This window comes from Bubalus kerabau, chromosome 4 (assembly GCF_029407905.1).
Source record: "Bubalus kerabau isolate K-KA32 ecotype Philippines breed swamp buffalo chromosome 4, PCC_UOA_SB_1v2, whole genome shotgun sequence".
In the NCBI taxonomy this organism is placed as follows: domain Eukaryota; kingdom Metazoa; phylum Chordata; class Mammalia; order Artiodactyla; family Bovidae; genus Bubalus; species Bubalus kerabau.
In genome coordinates, this window is record NC_073627.1 from 50,778,486 (window position 1) to 50,800,492 (window position 22,007).

Consider the following 22,007-nt stretch of genomic DNA (forward strand, 5'->3'; position numbering starts at 1 on the left):
ACTGAGCAATCAATCCAATATCTGAAATTTGAGTAGGTATTGAATAGGCAAATAGTAAAGAAGGGGAACGTGAGATGAGGGAGTGGAAACAGTGTTCCAGGCAGAGGGGACAGTGGGGACCCTAAGGGAAGGAAGAAGGCAGCTAGTCCACTGTGGCTGTAGCTGGAGTAAAGGAATGAGTGAGGGGAGATGAGACTGGACAAGGGGGCAGACTGGACAATGGATGGCCTTGACAGTCTTAAAATGTAATCTTTCTTACTGTGGCCTAGTTGATTAACATTGGCAGTCAACAGTATTAAGGATTTGGAGTTTTATCCTGAGAGTAGTGGCAAGTCCCTGGATGTTTTTTAGCTGAAGAGCAACAAGATCTAATTTGCATTGTGGATAGCTTACTCTGGCTGCAGGGTGGAGACCTGTGTTAAAGTTGAAGAGACATGTGAAAGTGGCCTTGGGAAGGCTATGGTGGTTCAGAACCGTGAGATGCTCCCTAGCCTACCTGTTCCCTAGTGTTACTTTAGCAGAAGACAAGCTTTTATTCTTACATAGTAGATCTGCATTGTGTGTTATCTATTATTATTATCTTCAGTGAGAGATGTGCTCAGTCACTCAGTCATACCCGACTCTTTGAGGCCCCATGGGCGGTAGCCTGCCAGCCTCCTCTGCCCATGGAATTTTCCAGGGAAGAGTACTGGAGTGGGGTGCTATTCTCTGCCCCAGGGAATCCTTCCTCTCAATCTAGGGATGGAACCTGCGTCTCTTGCGTCTCCTGCATTGGCAGGCAGATTCTTTACCACTAGAACCACCTGGGAAGCTCTCATTTTAGAGGTAAAAGGCTTAAAATTAATCCACTAGGAAGAACAAGCACGTTGGAGTGATTTCATGGGAAGTATAGCCATGAGAAACGTGATTTTCTTTTAGATCGGAAGAAGAGAGCTAAAAGGGTAAACTGGTGATTTCACAACAGAGAGAAGACCAGAGAGAATTCTCTAATGTGATGTTGCTTTGGCACATAGGCTGTCTGTTCTGTCAAAGTTCACCTTCTCCATGCTTAGGCAAATAAAAACATTAGGCAAAGGTACTGTATGGCTCACTCTGGGAGCTCAGTGCTTTTTAGTGTGAAATAGGCCCAGGAGTTTAGATATTGCTACAGGTTGCATTTCTTTTCAATACCATGGAGTCGTTATAAATGCCTAGGAAAGCAATATCTGAATAAATCACTCTGGAATTGAACCTTTGTATTACTTAGCTGGTTTAATTTCAGAATAAGACAATGGCAGATTCTAGTAGTTTTTTGAGAGCTGCCCTTTTCTCTGCCTGCTGTAAAGAACTGAATAGAGCTGAGGCAGGCTGATGACCCAGCTGCCTTATTTTGTCACGGATGTGCTGGCAAAGCAGAGTCCTTCAAGGTGGGAATTCATGAAGTCCTTCCAAGGAATATGTTCAGTTTTGTGGGACTTCAAAACATAAGCATCAATAGCTTAAAAAAAAATTTTTTTATTAAAAAATTTATTTTATATTGGAGTATAGCTGGTTAACACTGTTGTGATGGTTTCAGGTGGACAGCAAAGTGACTCAGCCATACATATACATGTATCCATTCTCTTCCAAACTCCCCTGCCATCCAGGCTGCCACATAACACATTGAGCAGAGTTCCATGTGCTATGCAGGAGGTTCTTGTTGGTTATCCATTTTAAATATAGCAATGTGTACACGTCCATCCCAAACTCCCTAACTATCCCTTCCTCCCATCCTTCCCCCTGGTGACCGTAAGTCTGTTCTCTAGGTCTGTGAGCCTGTTTCTGGTTTGTAAATAAGTTCATTTGTTTCATTTCTTTTTAGATTCCGCATATAAGGGATGTCATGTGCTATGATATTTCCCTTTCTCTGTCCGACTTAATTCACTCAGTATGACAATCTCTAGGTCCATCCATGTTGCTGCAAACCAATAGCTTTTTAAATGCAGAAGTACAAATGGAAACAGAATCTTGGAGCCAAATGGGACTCCCAGAGCTCCAGAGCCTGACAGGTGTTTATTTATTAATATGTGTAACTCTGCCTGGAGGATTGTTTTTTGTTTTTTGTTTTTTTTTTGTCTGGAGGATTGTATTATATTAGGAATATACTTTTGATTATACCGTGATTCACAGTCAGAGGATTAGTATCCTGAAATACAGCCAGAAATACAGGACTTCTATGACTCAATTAAAAAAACATCAACACAACAGAAGAAAAAGGAGAGGATATAAGCAAGCAAGAGAAAACCTGAAGGCAAGTAAATATATAGAAAGATGCTCAACCTCACCATTAAGCGGACAAATGCACGTAGGAGCAATAAAAAGAGACTACAGTCATCCATTGGCAAAAATTTTTAAGTCTGAGATTTCCAAATTAGGGAGGAGGTGGAACTAACTCTCACATCCATACGTGACTACTAGAAAAATCATAGCTTTGACTATATGGTTCTTTGTCAGCAAAGTGATGTCTCTGCTTTTTAACATGCTAAGTTTGTCATAGCTTTTCTTCCAAGGAGCAAGCGACTTTTAAAATTTCATGGCTGGAGTCACTGTCTGCAGTGATTTTGGAGCCCAGGAAAATAAAATCTGTCACTGTTTCTGCTTTTTCCCCTCTGTTTGCACTGATGTGATGGGACTGGATACTATGATCTTAGTTTTTTGAATGTTCAGTTTTAAGCCAGATTTTTCACTCCCCTCTTTCACCCTCATCAAGAGGCTCTTCAGATCCTCTTCATTTTCTGCCATTAGAGTGGTATCATTTGCATATCTGAGGTTGTATAATCATTTATGCACACTGCTCTTTTCAGAGGATGACATTAGCAACTTTAACCACTGGGTGGCGCAAATTCATAAGAGTCTGGTGGAAGTGTGTATGTGTGTTGTTAGTGGCTCAGTCATGTCAAACTCTGTGACCCCATGGACTGAAGCTCACCAGCCTCCTCCGTCCATAGAATTCTCCAGGCAAGAATACTGGAGTGGGTAGTACAGACCAAGGTACAGCAGGTAAAAGAGGGTCAGCCGTGAAAAGTCTTCTGGAGACTGAAACTCATGTACTATAGACATGGAATCAAATTCCCTAGCAGTGCAAATTAAGAGAAATTTTCGATATTGGATGACACAGAAAAAGGGAAAGGAAAAAGAAAAGTGTTGGAAGAAGGAGCAGGAAAAGAAAGATAAAGAGACAAAGGAGCATTGAGATAAAAGACTGTGAGTCTAGGAACTTTCCTGGTATTCTGGTGACTAAGACTCCATGCTCCCAGTACAGGGGACCCAGGTTCAATCCCTGGTCAGGGAATTAGACCCCACATGCTGAAGCTAAGAGTTCACATGCCACAACTAAAGACCCCGTGTGCTGTAACTAAGACCCAGCACAGCCAAATAAGTGAGTAAAAATAAATATTTTTAAGAATATATATATTTTTAAAGATTGTAAGTCTAGAGAGATGAATTCAAGTGTTAAACCAACAATTGCAGGTTGGGCCCTCATTAGTTTGCATTCACCTGGTGACCAATAGCAACTTTGATGTAAAAGTAAAGGTTACCTCATTTTCTTCTATTAATAAAAAGTCACTTATGCCACCCTCAGCTATCCATTTAGAGGTGTGGCATTGTCAACAATTTTTTCGAATGTGTACTATGATCATGGTGCTTTGTTGGTTACCAGGTAATACAGAGACATACAAGTTAACACGAGGTTTCCCAGGTGGCTCAGTGGTAAAGAATCCTCCTGGCATTGCAGGAGATGCATGTTCGATCCCTGGGTTGAGAAGATCCCCTGGAGAAGGAAATGGATACCCACTCCAGTGTTCTTCCCTGGGAAATCCCATGGGCAGAGAAGCCTGGCAGGATACAGTGCTTAGGGCTGCAGAAGAGTCGGACAGGACTTAGTGACTAACAGCAACAAGTTAATACAAACACAACAGGCTTCAAACAGAAGAACTGGGGAGTATGTATCAAAGGATAAAGAGCAGCCCAACAAAGCATGATGGCCATGGTGTGAACTTGGAAAGGAATCCTCTCTGAGAATGCAGGGGAAGGGTGGAGACGGGGGAGGCGTTTCTGGAAGGAAGGGGAGGAGGAACCATAAGACCATCGACCTGAACAGGTCAAAACAAAGGGTTTCCGGCCATTAGTCGTAAGTCCATATGGCAGGGAGTGCGCTGGCGGTTCAGTGGTTAACACTCAGTGCTTCCACTGCAGGGGGCATGGTTTCATACCTGGTTGGGGACCCATCCATGTGGTGTGGACAAGAAAAAAGCTACATATATTAAAAGCAACTCTTCCTTAGAAAATGTCTAGTTGTGTAGATTTTTTTTAAAACAGATTTATTATTTGGGGGGCACCACGCTGTGCAGCACATGGGATCTTAGTTCCCCAGCCAGGGGTTGAACCCATGCCCCTTACAGTGGCATCTCAGAGTCTTAACCACTGAACCACCAGGGAAGTCCTGGAAAATGGCTAGGTTGGGGCATGATGTAAGGAAAGTGCTTTAGATCAGAAACTACTGGACTGTGCTTAAGAAGTTTCCAAAATAAGAGGAAGGACTTGGGATGGGGGGAAATGTACAGGGCTAGAACCCCCTTATGTCCCTCTCTGATTAGTAACCCCTTGGACTAGCCTAGGGGTGCAGAGAAGGAGGGGTGCTAGTGGCCTGCTCAGGCCTGTCAGAGGCCCAAAGATTCCTCAGTCACTGATTTTTGAAATCACAGGTATATCTTAATAAATGAAAAAATGGAAAAACCAAGGTATACAATTGTATATTTTAAGTGCTTATATTGAATAAAGTCATTGAATAAAGTTGTGCAGAAATACAGCTATTTACTTAACGTTCTTTAGCAGTAGCAGCAAAAGTTAAATCGGAGATGTCTGTGAATGTGTTTTCTCTACCCGAAGTAACTGCCATCATTAGGCCTATCAAAAAGTACTGAGGGATTTCCCTGCTGGTCTAGTGGCTGACTCTGCATTCCCAATGCAAGGGGCCCAGGCTTGATCCCCAGTCAGGGAACTAGATCCCACATGCCACAACTAAAGAGGCCACGTGCCTCAACTAAGACCCAGCATAGCCAAAGAGTAAAAACAACAAAAAAATTGGGATGACTCAGATTCTTAAAAAAGGTGGAATGACTTTAAGGCCTGTCTAGCCTATGACTTGAAAAAAACACAACACTTGTGCTAACTGGAAATATGGTAGTAATAGTCACTTCCAGAGGAGTAATTGGCTCCCCATAGAAATGGCATTTTATCAAGGTGAGTTTATAGCTAAGCCTGTCGTGGTGACAGGAAGAATTGTGCCCCACTGTGAAGCGATCTGCAGAATACAGGTCACATCTCAAGGTCCGCCTGGGCATTCTCCCTTCCCTTCCTCTCTCTCCCCTATCTTTTGGTTTTCAAAGATCCCCAGTGGTAAGAAAATAGGAGATTGAAAATTGGTAACTGATTAGGCAGTCAGAAAATCCTCACAGGGACCTTTCTTTGTCTGGGGAAACAAGTCCCCAGAGCAGTGTAAACAATTTTGATTCCATCGGTGAATCTCTATAAAGAAAAGTCACTATACACGTTGCCTACATTATATTCTGGCAGAAGACCTAATGAGTATAGACTTTGCTGCAAGTTTTATTGCCTGTTTCTGGATGAAAGCACTTGCTCTGGTGGATAAGCCTGGGAAGGTGGAGCTGACTGTAGGCATCAGTCCTTGACCAAAAGCATGAAGTATGGAAAGCTTTTGATCATCCTCCCCAGTGGTCTTGGGAAGGAGCAGGCTTCTCCCCTCCCCCGCCCCAACCCCGCCACTATTTCCTGGTTAGACTGAGCCACAGATGGCAGGATAAACTGGAGGTGATGTTGTGCACCAGTGGAGGGCAATGCTCATCTGTTCCAATGCCAGCCCCTGTGCCCTATCCTCTCCACCCAGTGTATTTTCAGAGAAAGCTCTATGGAACTTTAGGGCACCCGCAGGATCTCTGGGCTTCCCCCGATGGCTCAGTGGTAAATAATCTGTCTGCAGTGCTGGAGACACAGAGGAGTGCAGGTTCAACCCTAGGTCGGGAAGATCCCCTGGAGGAGAAAATGTATTTCTTCCAGTATTCTTTTTTTATTTTTCACTCCAGTATTCCTGCCTGGAGAATCCCCATGGACAGAGGAGCGTGGCGGGCTACAATTCAAAGGATCACAAACAATCAGACATGACTGAACACACAAGCACAGGATCTCTAGGGCTTCCTTGAAAACTAGCGTCTTCCATGCTTGGTTCCATCTCTTCAAGGCTCAGTTTGAGTATCAGATTGAGAGAGTCATTTCCTAGGCAGGTTGATAAGTCTAAGGGGTCCCCAAGGAGAGAGGGGTCTGGAATTCTCAAGAAGGAAGAAAGGACAAACTTTTTTTTTTTCCCCTCTACAGTCCTTAGGATTATATAACAATACTATATCCTGCCTGAGGACAGTCTCTGGATTAAACCTTCTGGCTAATTCTGTTATCTTAAAATGTAAGTTATGGAAATAGGTCTGGTGAAAGTGAAGTCGCTCAGCCATGTCCGACTCTTTGCAACCCCCATGGACTGTAGCCTACCAGGCTCCTCAGTCCTTGGAAATTTTCCAGGCAAGAGTACTGGAGTGGGTTGCCATTTCCTCCTCCAGGGGATCTTCCTGACCCAGGGATCGAACCTGGGTCTCCCGCATTACAGGCAGACGCTTTACCATCTGAGCCCCCAGGGATTTACAACTTCCAGACATTCTTTGGATTCATTGGAGAGTATATAACTCCATTGCTAACACTAGCAAGCGTCTTTCTACCCACTTCTGATGTCTGTGTCAGAAGCTTCCTCTATCTCCTTTATACTTTAATAAAACTTCATCACACAATTTACTTAGGTACAGGTACATTTCACCAAAATGAAATGGGATGGTTTCAGACTCTTGAAACAAAGCAGGACAAAAGAATAAATAGTAGGGGACTTCCCTGGTGGTCCAGTGGTTGACTCCATGCTTCCGCTGCTGGGTGCATGGGTTCAATCTCTGGTTGGGGAACTAAGATCCCACACACTGCACAGTGCAGCCAAAAAATAAAACTCAAAAACACATTTAAAAAATAGTTAAATAAAAAGGAAAAAAAAAAGGAAAAGAAGCAGGACAACATCCTTCTTATCCCTTCTGCCAGTCCTCTTTCCACCTAAACTCTGTTTTAAGGTCAGCTGTCTCGTGCCATCATAAAAAAAGCATTTCCCAAAATGCAGTTTTTAGAGCACAAATTTGAGTTTTGTAATTTTGAATTTGTAAGATTAGTCGTTGCAAAAATTCATCGTTAGGTAATACACAGTTATCTTAACGTTGAAAGTATCGATATGTTAGGTGACAATTTTTTAGAAAAATCTCTTGAATAAAACAGTTTTTAATGGTAAAATAAATAGAATATTCTTTGCTATACAAAATAGATTGTTTATGTTGTGTTTCACTGTCAAAAGTCATATGCACTGTAACCCACAGTTGTGAGTTTCATGAATAATTAAATTACAATGTATAATTGAAAATCTAATTTCATGATAAATTCTATACACTGAGCCTTTTTATTTTGGCAACATTGAGGCACACATGCTCTTTGGCGTGGCGCACAGCTTGTCTCAAGTTGTGGCTCGTGGGCTCCAGAGCTCAGGCTCAGGAGTTGTGGTGTGGCAGGCTCTCTGGTTTTTTGAGACTCAGGCTTAGTTGCCCCGAGGTACGTGGAATCTTAGTTTCTCAACCAAGAATCGAACCGGCATCCCCTGCATTGGAAGGTGGATTCCTAACCACTGGACCACCAGGGAAGTTCCATATAAACTGAGCCTTTCTTGGACTATCTCTTAGCTGAAATAAGGGAAAGGAAGATACAACAGGTAAGAAATACAATAAATGTTGCATTCAGTTTGTTTTTTTTTTTAAATCAGACTTTGCACCTTCTCACTAAACTCTGAGTGAGGTCAGGCTTGACTCTGAGCCATGCCTCTGTGAGAAAGAACATCATAATTGCGTTGCTCTGGATTGCTTGTGAATGTCTGCAGCTTACTGTGATGGTAGAGTATAATTCCACGTCAGGAATTCTGCATTATCAAGAGATCTTGTCTGGGTCCTGTTTGTATGCCCTTGGGGATGAGTCACGAGGAGGCCCTTTGGAATGCTCAGGGTCACGTTCCCTTCCAGTGCGTGGAGAGCTGGGGCACAGGTTTAAAGCCCGGTGAACGCCAGCGGGAAAACAGGAGCCCCACCCTCAGCTGGCTGAGAGCCAGAGCAGGAGGTCAGCTGAGAGTCCGTGTGCCACACCGGGGGCTGCTTTGCTCAGTTCCTCGGAGACTGTGTTTAAACCTTTTGTCAAAGAGAGCAAAGTGTCCATTCATATAGCGCTTAGAGGGAAGACCTTTGATTTCATTTGATGAGATGAAAAATATCCATTTTTCGTTTGAGTTCCAAGTGAATTTCAAAGGCTTGTGGCTGAGTCAGTAGCAAAGACATTAGAGTAACTCTGACTGTAAGTCCAGGCTTTCTCCTCACTGACCTGGCGTTACTGTCTGATCGTAATGTTCCTGCTGAAGATACGAGGGTGAAATTGGCAAGAATCTGCCCATATTGATTAATAGTAGGGAGAAGAGAGTGTGCTACCCTTCTTCCAGTGTGTGAGGCACAGCAGAACTTTTCAGAAGTATGTCTGGTGGACCACGGTGATTTCTACAGCTTTCTTGGGACTTGATGAATTGGGAGCCTCTTGTCCAACCTGTGGATTGAAATCAAGTATGAAAAATAAAGGACACAAATAGGCATTTCTTTATGGTCCAACAAAGAGATGGCTTAGTACAGAACCCCGTAAAATTCCAAGGACGCATCATTTTGCCTCCTTGTTACCCATTAATCTTAGGAAAAGTTATTGTGCTTACACTGAGAAAGTATCAGCAAGGTGCACTTATGTATGAGAAGCTAGTTTGTTGGAACCTATAACCTCCTAGCAAACAGCCCAGCCACCCTTTGCTTGACCTATTTGCTTTGAGTGGAAAGGGCCCTGGATGTGCAGCTATTTTGAATCCCAGATGCACAGGAATTCTACTTCATTCCTGGAATCCGGCCCGAACAATCTCACTGTGTTTGAGAAGGGGCAGAGACCTGAGTCAAAATGACTTAGTGACTAAACCACCACTGCAGAGATCTGGGGCAATGTAGACCCAGATATTTATTTTTTCATAATTAAAAATATGTATTTTTAATTTAATATTTGTTTTAAAATTTATTTTTGGCTGCACTGGGTCTTCATTGCTGTGCACGGGCTTTTTCTAGTTGCAATGCACAGGCTTCCCTTGTTGTGGAGCGCGGGCCCTAGAGTACAGGCTCAGTAGTTGGGCACAGGTTTAGTTGCCCTGTGGCAAGTGGAAATTTCCTGGACCAAGGATTGAACCCGTGCCCCCTGCATTGGCAGGTGGATTCTTTACCACTAGACCACCAGGGAAGTCCGTGGGCCAAATATTTTTTACTAATCCCATTACACTCTCATTATACCTGATTCATTCCCCATCTGATTTTGTATGTATTTTCTAAATTCTTAACTGTTGTAGAACATAGACTGTAAACCTCTTGAACAGAGGGAACTTGGCACATAGAAGCTTTTTAGTGAAATTTTGTGGAAGAGGTGAATAAGCTAATAAGTACAGGAATTAATTTTAGTTCTGAATTTAGTTCTGTTTCTCGTGGCTGTGTGACCATGGGAAAGTCACATAACTTCTCTGAGCATTAGCTTAAGTATCAATAAGATGTAGATACCCATCCTAGCTACCTCTCAGGATTTTTATGAGGTTCAGATGTGGCAGTGTGTAAAAAATTGCTTTTTTAAAATTAACTCCTTCATCATTTAATAAGTTTATTTTGTTCATGGGAGAAATTCAATCAGAGTTGCTGTTACATGGTTACTTTTAACTCTGGACTAGACTTCTTAGTCCTCTTCAGGCCTGTTTATTTCAATGTTCAGTAGAAATAATAATGTAAATGGGATTATAGAACTAAAAATACACCAAACTATAGAATTATACTAATTCCAAGGGCACATCATCTAATATTAGCAGAAACAGGATTATAGAAAATTGTAAAAATGACAAATATTTCATCATTTCTTACCTAAAGTACTGTCGTAAGAAAGATTCTGATGCCATGCCTGGGTGGAAAGAGTGCCACGCTTGATTTTTTAAAATTGAAATATAATTTTCATATAACATGGTGTACGTTTAAGGTGTGCAACGTTTTGATTTGATGCATTTATAAATTGCAGCGTGATTACCACAGTAGCTTTAGCTCACACTCTATTACATCATATAATTATCATTTCTTTTTTGTGGTGGGAATGTATAAAGTCTAGTTTATTAGCAGTTTTGAAGTATGTGATGCAGTATTGGGACTGGAATCACAGTGCTGTGCGTTAGACTTCTGGAACATATTCAGCTTCTAATTGTACTCTGATATGTTATGATTTTTTAAGTATTTCTTTTAAAATTATTTTCTTATTCTTATTGTTATTTTATTTATTTTTTGGCTGTGCTGCGTGGCATGTTGGGTCCTGGTTCCTTGACCAGGGAAGCCCCTCCCTGATTTGGAAGCTTGGAATCCCAACCACTGGGCCACCAGGGAGGTCCCTTGATTATAGATATTTTCAGTTAACATGGAATTAAAAGAGTGGTAGCATGTGTCCCATCCTGGACTAGATAATCTTTGAGATTCATTCTCAGTGCTGTAATTCTACAAAAACAGCCACCTTCTTTAATGTAAAAAGTATTGGAGACCTCATCTCTCTGCTTCAGTGTGTTTTTGTAGATGTAGAGAGGGCACCCATCAATTTCTTATATTCAGAAGCTGCATCCAGCCTTTGGAGACATAAATTATGGGCTCTGTAGCTCTTACAATGTCAGGGACCATTTTTTTAAGTAAAAAGAGCGCAAATATAAAAAGTACAAAATTGGATACAAGGCCAGTGTGCAGGTCCTATGGGTCCTGAATTTAAGCATCATTAATTTCACAGTAAATCTACCTCTACTTAAAAGTCTATCATAAGATTCCTGGTCCCACTCTAGCCACTCTGATTCATTATATCTGATCCCCAGAAGTAGGTATTTTCAGTAAGTACTCTATTGCATTATAGCAGTATTGTACCTGCCCATTTCCTGACACATAAAAGAATTACCCACATTTGCTTCACGACTAAAGCAGCTCCCTGTCTCCTAGAATTTATACATGAACCCCATTTTCTCCAGGCAAATGACAACAGCCATACAGAAAACACTTTCCTTTTTGGGCTGAGTGTCAGGCTGGGATTCAGCTGTCCCAGGTTGCCGGTCTTCCTTCCTTGGCCTTCTCCACAACCGCTGGCACTGGCATAGCTCTCTGACTTGTTGACATCGACTCTGAAGGGGGAAAATGACTGGTATTAACTTCAGGTGGCTGGTATGCATCTGATTATCTTCCAAACCTCACATCAGACGATTTAAAGAAAATCATCTCTCTCGCTCTCTCTCTTTTTTTTTTTACCATGTCACACAGCTTTCGGAATCTTAGTTCCCTGACCAAGGATCAAATCCAGCCCCTGGCAGTAAAAGTGCAGAGTCCTAACCGTTAGACCACCAGAGAATTACCAAAAATCACCCCTTCTAAAGAAAAGCAAATATTCATCCCTGTTGGCTGTATCCTCCCTAGAGAATGTCCAAGTACAACAGAGGAAAGGAACTTGCATTTAGTAAGCACCTCCTATATGCCAGGGTGCTTCCCATGTAGCTCAGGTAAAGAATCTGCCTGCCAAGCAGGAGACTCAGGTTCAGTCCCTGGGTTGGAAAGATCCCCTGGAGAAGGACAAGACAACCCACTCCAGTATTCTTGCCTGGAGAATTCCATGGACAGAGGAGCCTGGTGGGCTACAGTCCATAGGGTCCCAAAAGAGTCAGACACGAGTTAGCGGCTGAACAACAACCTATATGCCAGAAACCTTTCTCACAGAATCTCACTGAAACTTCTTAACCACCATAAGAGGCAAATATCGTCAGTCCCATTTTAAAGATGAGGCAACTGAGGTTGGAGAAGGCAGACAACTTTCTCCAAGCCACTCAGCTGGTGAGTGTTGAGTGGCAGCTGTGTCCACACTCCACAGTCTGTGCTTTTCTTATTATGCCCGCCTGCCTCTGGGACAGAAGGAGGTCTTTATAGATCAAGTCCAAGGACCCAGGACATCAGCAAACTCACAGGGCACGGCACTTCAAAAATGACGAACACGGTAATGGCGAGTCCACTGACAAACAAGGTGACTGCAATCAGAACCTTGACCACAATGCTCCATTTCTTCCTCTTCTCTAGGTTCTCATCTGTGTCTAAAAAGAGAGAGAGGAGTAGACAGGGAGAAGTGAGAACTGAAGAGAGGGAAGAGATTGACCCTTTGACTTGCAGGACTTCTGGTTCACAAGACCAAGAGGGGCCCAGCCTGATTCAGAGGCAGAAACTGAATTTCCAGTTCAGACTGAGAGTCAGGAGTGGGGTGGGCATCATGGCCTCTGCCCTCACCTCCTTTGCAGTGTCTTCCCAGAGTCACCTTTACTAGGATTTGGAATTTTTCCATGATCAAGTAGGATTGATTCTTTTTTAAAATTTTCTTTTTCTTTTTTTTTTTTTTTTTTGCGGCTCAGAGAGACGGAGGCTCCTTCCGGCAATTCCGAGAGCTGGCCACCACTGGAAACTTCGGTGGCGCCAGGATTCTCTTAGGGATTCCTGGTCCAGAGCGGTTTGCCCGGTAGCTTTTTGGGTTTTTTTTTTTTGGAAGATAATTGCTTTGCAAATGTTATGTTGGGTTCTGCTGTACAACAACATGAATCAGCTATATACACACACACACACACACACACACACACACATATCCCCACCCTCTTCTACCTCCCTCCCACCCCCCTCACCCCACCTCTCTAGATCGTCACAGAGCACCAGGCTGAGCTCCCTGTGTTATACGGCAGCTTCCCACTAGGTGTCAGTCGTATACATGGTAATGTATGTATTTCAATGCTACTCCCCCAGTTCATCCCCCCACTCCTTCCTCTGCTGTGTCCACAAGTCCATTCTCTGTGTCTCTATTCCTGCCGTGCAAACAGGTTCATCAGTGCCATTTTTCTAGATTCCATAATATTTGCATTAATATATGACATTTGTTTCTCTCTTTCTGACTTGCTTCACTCTATGTAACAGCTCTAGGTTCATCCACCTCACTACAACTGACTCTAATTCATTCCTTTTTACAGCTGAGTAATATTCCATCGTATATATGTACTACAACTTCTTTATTTCCATTCATCTATTGATGGACATCTAGGTTGCTTCCATGCCCTAGCTATTGTAAATAGTGCTGCTATGAACATTGGGGTACATGTGTCTTTTTGAATTATGGTTTATCATGGTATGTGCCCAGTAGTGAGCTTGCTGGGAGGATTGATTCTTGTACAGCTTTCATGGGAAGCAAAGCTACACAAGGGAATCTGTCTCTAGCAGCCCTCTCAGGATCTCTGCCCTTGTACCCCAACATACATACCACATGGGATTAGCAAATCAACTTTTCTATGTTCCTTTCAATTTAAGAATAGGGGGCTTCCCTGATAGCTCAGTTGGTAAAGAGACCCAAGTTGCAATGCAGGAGACCCCGGTTCTATTCCTGGGTTGGGAAGATGTCCTGGAGAAGGGATAGGCTACCCACTCCAGTATTCTGGCCTAGAGAATCCCAGGGACTGTATAGTCCATGGGGACACAAAGATTTGGACGCGACTGAGCGACTTTCAGTAAATTGCCATCGTTTTGGAGTCATAAGCCAAATTTGGGGCCAAATGGCTCATAAGCATCTTGTTATTATTAATCTCATATTTACATTTCTCCTGTTGGAACTGGGAAGTAACCCAAATGGAATCCTACAGAATGTGAGTCCTGGCCAATTTAGGGAGGGCTATTTGTTAAAACAATGCAGATAAAAACGTGCTTCTTGGTTGTCATCACCGTAATGATCGATTAGAGTTTAAACATTGTCTCTCCTCTGTTCACACATTGGATCTTACCCATCACACCAAAACCCTGTATGTTGTCCCCAAATCTGGCAACAAGGTGAGCTCACTTGTGTGGAGGTGAAGGATTATTAAAAGTATCAAACTACAGACATTTCTGGGACCTTCTTTACAGAGAAGCTGTTTGTTTGTTTTTTTTCCATAAGAAATGGAGTGATGTTCTCATGCAAACTGTATGTAGCTTCTCTACTTCCAGGAAAATTCTAGGAGACCCAGGCTAGTGCTGGGGCTGAGAATTTTTCTGTGTGTTCTTGTCTCACCCCTACACATTCTGTACCTTGATTCAGAGGACTAGAAAAACCATCAATCTTTGTAGTTTTGTCTCCTTTCTTCCCAGGAGTTATGGAGGTAGTAGTGGAGGGATAAGTCTCTGATGAAGCCCCCATCACTGGATAGACCTTACACTGAGAGACCCCTGGTAAAAAAGCTGTAAAACAAGAAAGAAACAATGAAGGACAACTGAGAAAACTTTATCCTGCCTTTGGTTTCACCTGTCAAAACCCTGAGTTTACCCAGCTGATACACAGCTTCTAACTGCGGCTCTGTTGACCTGTCCATAGGTTTAAGGCGTGGGCCTTGATAACGTGAAAGAATGAGTGAGGATATGGTAATAAGAGATATGGATTAAATCCCCTGATGCTTTTGACTAATGTAGAATCAGAATGAAGGAGTGGACCATGTTTTCTTGGCTTATCACTCATACAGCCATAATAATAATAAGGATGGGAAGGTATAGCAGTGTTGAAAGTCCCTTCTTTAAAAAAGATGGCTTTAAAGTCCAAGGAAGAACTGAAGTAGTATAGTTTGTGGCAGGTCTGTCTAGTGAGTGAAGTCTAAATCAATGACTTTGAGAGAGAATTGGAGAAAGAGGAGGAACTGGAAGAAAGGGAGACCACTCAGCTTCACGCACCCCTCAATTTCATTCTCTCAGCATATATTTAAAAATGAAGATCTAGGAACTTCCCTGGTGGTCCAGTGGTTCAGAATCCATCTTGCAATAAAGGGTATGTGGGTTTGATCCCTGGTTGGGAAACTAAGATCCCACGTGCCGCACAGCCACTAAGCCCATTCGGGTGCGACAAGAGTCCAGGCGCCGTGATGCGACGAAGATCTTGAGTGCCGCAACCAAGACCTGGTGCAGCCAAATCAATAACCATTAAATAAATGAAGATCTAGCTGTGCCAGGGTCTGCTTCCATACTGTGGACATAGCAGCTGAACACACTCTAGCATGGGAGCTAGCAAAGGGGAAGGAGGGCCAAGGGAGGACATGGAGAAGCAGACGACATAAGTACAGTGAGTTCTGTGTTGTTGGTTAGAAGGGGATGCGTGCTCTGGAAAGAAGCAAAGTAGAGCGCAGCGTGGGGGGTGCAGGTGGGCAGTGGTTGGGCGACCTGCAGGAGTTTCATTGAGAAGATGAGGACTGGACAAAGATGTGAAGGAGGTGAGAGCACTAGCCAGACAGATGCCGGGGAACTTAGGCAGAGGAAACAGTTAGAGGCCCAGGCCGGAGCGTGTCCTGTTACAGTTTTAGAGGGAGAGCGCGTAAGCCAGTGAGACTGGAGTGGAGTGAGCACGGTGACAGTCGTAGGGGATGAAGGAGTTTCTGAAGCAAATGGATTCACGTCACTGGGCCTTGCAGGCCAGTTGGAGGACTTCGGTTCTCGTTCTGCTTGGAATGGTAATCCATTGCAAGTCTTTTTGCAGAGAAGTGACCGGATGGATGGCTTTGTTTTTAAAGATTCCGTGGGCTGCTGAGTTGAAAATGGACAGTAGAGGGGCGCCTGATAGAAGCAGAGCAACCTGCTGAGAGGCTCTTGCAGAATCCAAGTGAGAGATGGCAGTGACTCAGACAGCCGTGGAAAAGACGGAACGCGGATGGGTGCTGGCTGTGGTCTGGAGCCACCTTCACGTGCCTCCAGAATTGACCTAACCCAATTTGGACAGTGGTTCCTGTTCTATTTTTAATGGTCTCCTGTCATTGCCTATTAAATGCAGGTCCATACGTCCTACTTGACTTTTCTGAACTACTCTCCCAGGTCTTGAGTTGATGTGAAAAATGACAGTTTTTTTACTTCAGAGACCAGTGGGCACAGTAACAGGTGCTGTACACGAATCGCAGGGGAATAGTCCTATTATTATTTAATCAGGAAGACTGTTGGCAAAGATAAGCAGAGACAAAGAGCCAACGGGCTCAAAAGGAAAAACGAGAGAATTACGTAGAATTTTGTTCCTATCCTAGAGTCAGTCAGTTCTGTGAAATGATAACTGATGTGTTTCCGGGTCAGATGAGATGAAGGTAAATAAATCTCACTTTGGACAAGTAACAGAAGTCCTCTGAGTTTTCATTTCCTTATCTGCAGGATGGTTATAGCAAAAATAATTCTTGTTCTATGTCACAGGAGTGATGTGAAGATAGGTAAGAAGAATGAGAAAGCAGGTGTGAAAAACACCTTGCAAACTCAGTGATGTTATGATTGAAAGAGGAGGAAAGGGGAATTCCCTGGCTGTTCAGTGATTAGGGTTGTGCGCTTTCGTTGCTGAGGGCCCAGGGTTCGATCCCAGGTCAGGGAACTACAATCCCACGAGCAGTGTAGTGTGGCCAAAACATAAATAAACAACCAACCAACATTTAAAAACAGAGAGAGGAGGCAAAACCTAGAGATCCTCTCCCTGCATAGAAGAACTGTGCCCACTAGCCACAGGGATCATGGTATTTCAGTGTGGCTTTTCTTCTACCTCCTGGGAGACACTGTTTCAAAATCTACACTATTTCAAAATCGGTCGGTGTATTTCCAGTTCTTCCCAGCTTGTAAATTAATGTCCAGGACTTCCCTATCCCTAGCGGCTCAGTGGTTAAGATACCTTCCAACGAAGGGGACAAGTGGTCCGGGAAGATTCCACAGGCCGAGGGGCGTAACTAACCCCTTGCACCGCTACTACTGAGCCTGTACTCTAGAGCCTGTGCTCCACAACAGAAGAAGGTGCTGTAATGAGAAGCCCGCGCACAGCAACTGGAGAGCAGCCCCTGCTCACTGCAACTACAGAAAGACGGCAAGCAGCAACAAAAACCCAGCGCAGCTGAAAATAAACAGAGTTCTAAGTAATGTCATCCCTGTTGGCATCTCCTCTCTTTTAGGCCTCCTCTGCTAGGTAACTGGGTGTTAAGGTGGAGCACGTCTGTAAACACAAAACACTCCATTCCCAGTGCTGATGGAATCGCACCATTAGCTTTTCTTTGGTTAAGGATATTTGAGCAAGAATTCCCTCACTTCTAAAGAAGCTCTATAAAAATCCAAATTGATGAAATGGATAACTTAGGAGATGATGCTTTCCTTTATTACAAAATAATTTGTTTTAAATAGGAAGCATTAGGTACGTTATATTTAAATGGAAATCTTAGAGATTATTCTGCCATAATATTAACAGCTTGAAAAGGCTATTTAAGAGGTCTTACATATTGCTGTGGGACTTACATACCTAGAAATTAGACCATCTAGTCAAATCTCTCATTTGTAGCTATGAAAACTGAACATTGGAGAAATTAAGTAATTTGTCAAAGGTGATAATATCAGAATAAACACTTGTTTGATGTCACTTCTCTTGTATCCCACAGTGTTACATGGGGTGAACAGACGGCAGGAAATCAGTTACTACTAATCAAATGCCAAAGAGTTTAATCCATGCCCTAAAATTACATTTAAAAGATTTACATAGATTTGCCTAAAGAAGAGGCTAATCCATGTCCTTGAGGCTTTAGCTCCACTTAGGGGGCTTCTCTGGTGGCTCAGATGCTAAAGAATCTGCAATGAAGGAGACCCAGGTTCAATCCCTGGGTTGGGAAGATCCCTTGGAGAAGAAAATGGCAACCCAGTCCAATGTTGTTGCCTGGAGAATTCCATGGACAGAGGAACCTGGCGGGTATAGCCCATGGGTCACAAAGAGTCAGACACAACTGAGTGACTAACACTTTTACTCTCAAGCTCCACCTGCCTCCAAGGATGTCAATTAAAAGTGAGCACCCACCTCCATCTCAACTTCCAATCTCACCTTTGCCTGTCACAAGGAATCCAGCCTGAACCTTGGATGCAGGGGTTAGGTGACAGCTTGGGGGGGCCGTGCTGTTTCTGCAGGGAACAGTCACGACTCTCAGGTTCTTCAGAATGTCCTTGACCTTTTGCCTTTTTTCTGAATATGCAAGGTTAACTTTCACTTTGCTCCCAGAACCAAGACACTGCAAGGTAGCCACAGTCTGGTTTTGAATGAACATGGGCCTTTTGGCTTCTGCCTGAGCTTCTGAAAAGAGAAAAACAAGAGAGGAAAATGAAGCCACTTCCTAATCTGAATGGTGCCCTGCCAACCCACTTCCATTCACGGCCCATTGCTGTACTTTCTCCTCTTTTTCCATCAGGTCTTCCTCAGCATGTGTCTACGGTACTAAATATATAAGCCTTGCCTTTCCCTGTTCCGCCACGGGTCCCCTGAAGACGGTGGTGACAGTAGTATGTGCAGAGAGATGCTCCTCAGTTGTTTTCTCTAACGCAGAGGGGCCTGAGATCTGCTTCCGCTTTCTTCACCCCATCTCTTTGATTTATGTTGCTCTGCCTTGGTTCGTAAGAGTTTATCTTTTTAAACAGAAGCTGATTATTTATTTATGTGGTGAAGCACATGCGATCTTAGTTCCCCAACCAGAGATTGAACCCACGCCCCCTGCATTGGAAACAGAGTCTTAACCGCTGGACCACCAGGGAAGTCTCCATAACAGTTAATTTTAAAATGGGTTTTCAAGGACCTCCCCGATGGTTCAGTGGTCAGGACTCCACACTTCCACTACAGGGGCGCTGTTTCCATCCCTGGTCAGGGAACTGACATCCCTGCACGCAGTGTGGCCAGAAAAGAAAAAAAAAAAGTTTTCCAGAAAGCCTCTCGGGGATCGATAGCTTTAGAATAGAATGTTTGAGAGCTGGGCTCAGAATGGGGGAGACAAGCATCTTTTGAAGGTGAAAAAGGTCCTGGAGTGGCAAAGTGATTCTTCAGGAAGGGCCCATTGCCTACCTCGAATTAGCTCAGCTCTGATGCTTCTCACATCCTTTGGGAAGAGATCGGGCAGTGGTTCCACTTGGCAGCTGCTATCCCTGAGTTCTGGGGGAAGGGAAAAAAAGGTAAGGTTTGACTGGGTCCTTTCTCTTTGGAATTCTGGGCACTGGAGAGGCAGATAAAAAGAGAATGCAGTTTCTTCTTACAAAACTTGGGGAGATCAGACATTTCCCCAAAAAAACTTTAAGATGTTTTATTTTTTGCTGCTCCTTGCAGCATGCAGGTTCCCAACCAAATTGTGTCCCCCTGCATTGAAAGTTCAGAGTCTTAACCTCTGGGCCACCAGGGAATTCCCAGAACTTTAAGATTTATGCAAGTGGGAGGTAGCAAAGTATAAATAAAACTGAATACCAGTTTATTATCCTTAGGGGGAAAAAAAGATGAGTTAACTAAGTTAATGAAAGATGAACCGACTCATTCCTTCAAACACTGCTTATTATCACTTCCCCTTCCTGTCCCATCTACCTTCTTGTATTACAACTTTTCAAAGTTTATTTATTAAGTGTAGCATTGGACAAGGTATCTCTCTAGCTTCCCATAGAACCATAGGCCACAGTTATGCTTTTTGGCACATAAATCACAGGGTTCTTCATTTGTTAAATTTGTTGCTGCCTCACCTCATGCTGTTTGGCCTTAGCGCTGATGAGCTAATTTTAGAGATGAAACATTTAGGACACTTTGAAAAATCATGTTTTAAATAAACAGTTATCAAAGAGCAGTTGCTGCTGCTGCTGTTTAGTCGCTTCAGTCATGTCGGGGTCTTTGCAACCCCATGAACTATAGCCTACCAGGCTTCTCTGTCCATGGGATTTCCCAGGCAAGAATACTGGAGTGGGTTGGCATTTCTTTCTCCAGGGGATCTTCCTGACCCAGGGATCAAACATGAGTCTTCTGCTTTGGCAGGCAGATTATTAATAATCTGAGCCACCAGGGAAGCCCATGAAAGCGGTAAGTGGTACCATTCTACCCTCACATTACCTTTTCTCTCAGCTTTTCCCACCCAAGAGCATCCCCATCTATTAGGACATAATGCTTTAGAAAAGGAAGACATCTGTTCATCCCTGGTGGTCCAGTGGATAAGAATCCACCTGCCAAAGCAGGAGACACAGGGTTGATCCCTGATCCAGGAAGATTCCACACACTGAGAGGCAACAGCCCCACAGCTACTGAGCCCACACTCTTGAGCCCGTGAGCCATAACTCCTGACTCATGTGCTACAACTACTGAAGCCCACATGCTCTAGAGCCCGTGCTCTGCAACAAGAGAAGCCACTGCAATGAGAAGCCTGGGCTGCCACAACCAGAGAAAACCCACACACAGCAATGAAGACCCAGTGCAGCCAATAAATAAATGAATAATTTTAAAAAGGAGGACATCTTATGAAGGGTAATGAATTTGGGAGTCTTAGTGAAACTGTGACAACCCCTTCCAGCAAAGAAATCTAATAGTGAAAGGAATTTTAACGTTAGTTACATGAACAAAGCAGAAGAATGCATCACATACTCTGAAGACTTCCTCCTATGAAACAGACAGCTGTCTTTCTGAGTTGAATATGTTCTATTCAGAGGCTACTTGGGGGTGACTGGAAAGCCTCATGTGCTGAGTATTGCCTGTATCTTTATCTGACAGAACAGACCCCCAAACACTTTCTAGGCCTCTCTCAGGATTTCTCAGGACAGTCGGCTAGAAGAGTACTTACCTTTCTTGGTAACATCGTAGGATGTAATGATTAGGCTGAAAACCAAGATGGTATCCATGTTAGCTTGAGCACATTCTCCTTGTAGAGACTGTATGTAGCTGGTCTGACACCACCACTCACAGCCTTGTCTCTAAATGCTTTCACTGCCCTAGAACTAAGTTTGACCCTGGGCAAGTCTGGTTCCACCCTAATTGATCTGCCACATTTTCTCAGGACCCAGGAATAAAGTTTATTGGAGAGAGGATCAAGTTTGCTTGTTAATGATTGATTCAGAATATCTTCACCTGACTTCACTGCTAGTGGGGACATAAGGAACTGTAATTAACTAGAGGTTTCCCCTGGAGAAAGGGCATAAACAGAGGTGATATGCTTAACAAATACTCGCAGGGAGACACGTAGACATTCGCATGCATGCTCACTGACACGAGCACATAGATTTACACACCAACATAAAGACGTGCCGAGATTTCTATTAAGGAAAATTATTTCTAGAGTAGTGCAGACAACTAGGACTGATCCAGTGAGTTACACTGAAGAGGGCACTGGACTGGGAATCAACAGAAGTGGGTTCCAGGTGAGCCCCTGCAGTTAAATGTATCAACGAGAGAAAGTTGCTTGACTTCTCTGAATTACAGTTTTCTCCTCTGTGAATGGAGCATTCCAACCCAGTCATCTCTAGAATTCATTCACTGTTATACACATAAACTTACCTGAGCACAGACGTACCTGTCTAGTTGTGCACATTTTCACACTTCTGAAAAGTGAAGTGAGGGAATTCCCTGGTGGTCCAGTGGTTAAGAATCTGCCTTGCAATGCAGGGGACATGGGTTCGATCCCTGGTAGGGGAACTCAGATCCCACATGCGATGGGGCAGCTAAGCCTGCACACCTCAAGGCAGAACCCATGTGCTACAGTGAAAAGATCCCATGTGGCCCAACCAGGACCCAGTGCAGCCAAAGAGAAACAAACAAGTAAATATTTACCAAATAAAAAAGTCAAGTGACTGTTGGTGGACCACATTCATATGACTGTTGGGATGAGAAGTTGTGAGGAAGAGCTAACTGCACTAGAAGTGATACTGTGTACAGTTTGGGAAGGCTTTCCTAAACATAACTGTTGTAGA

At 43.5% G+C, this 22,007-nt stretch overlaps 2 protein-coding genes across 6 annotated transcripts in view; one reads left to right on the forward strand and one right to left on the reverse strand.

The window, feature by feature from the left end:
- Window positions 1-22,007, forward strand: part of ACACA (acetyl-CoA carboxylase alpha) — a 288,803-nt gene that overhangs the window by 13,202 nt on the left and 253,594 nt on the right. The window lies entirely within an intron of this gene.
- C4H17orf78 (chromosome 4 C17orf78 homolog) lies at window positions 8,674-21,065 on the reverse strand. 2 transcript variants are annotated; one of them, XM_055577357.1, is made up of 7 exons: window positions 20,885-21,065; window positions 19,144-19,230; window positions 18,139-18,384; window positions 14,391-14,516; window positions 12,243-12,367; window positions 11,291-11,413; window positions 8,674-8,751 (listed from the first exon to the last, which is right to left on the reverse strand). In XM_055577357.1, the coding sequence occupies exons 1-7, from the start codon at window positions 20,940-20,942 to the stop codon at window positions 8,674-8,676; spliced, it is 843 nt and encodes a 280-aa protein (XP_055433332.1). In that variant the 5' UTR covers window positions 20,943-21,065. The 2 variants fall into 2 exon arrangements, with proteins under 2 accessions (XP_055433332.1, XP_055433333.1); XM_055577358.1 differs by lacking the exons at window positions 8,674-8,751; window positions 12,243-12,367; window positions 14,391-14,516 and having other exon boundaries at window positions 11,196-11,413.

Coding starts and splice junctions, on each gene's coding strand:
- C4H17orf78 (XM_055577357.1), bottom strand. CDS start 20,942: ATGGATACCATCTTGGTTTTCAGCCTAATCATTACATCCTACGATGTT. Junction 14,517..18,138: donor ATTCCTTGTGACAGGCAAAG/GTGAGATTGGAA, acceptor CTTGTTTTACAG/CTTTTTTACCAGGGGTCTCT. Junction 11,414..12,242: donor TTTTTGAAGTGCCGTGCCCT/GTGAGTTTGCTG, acceptor TTCCCCCTTCAG/AGTCGATGTCAACAAGTCAG.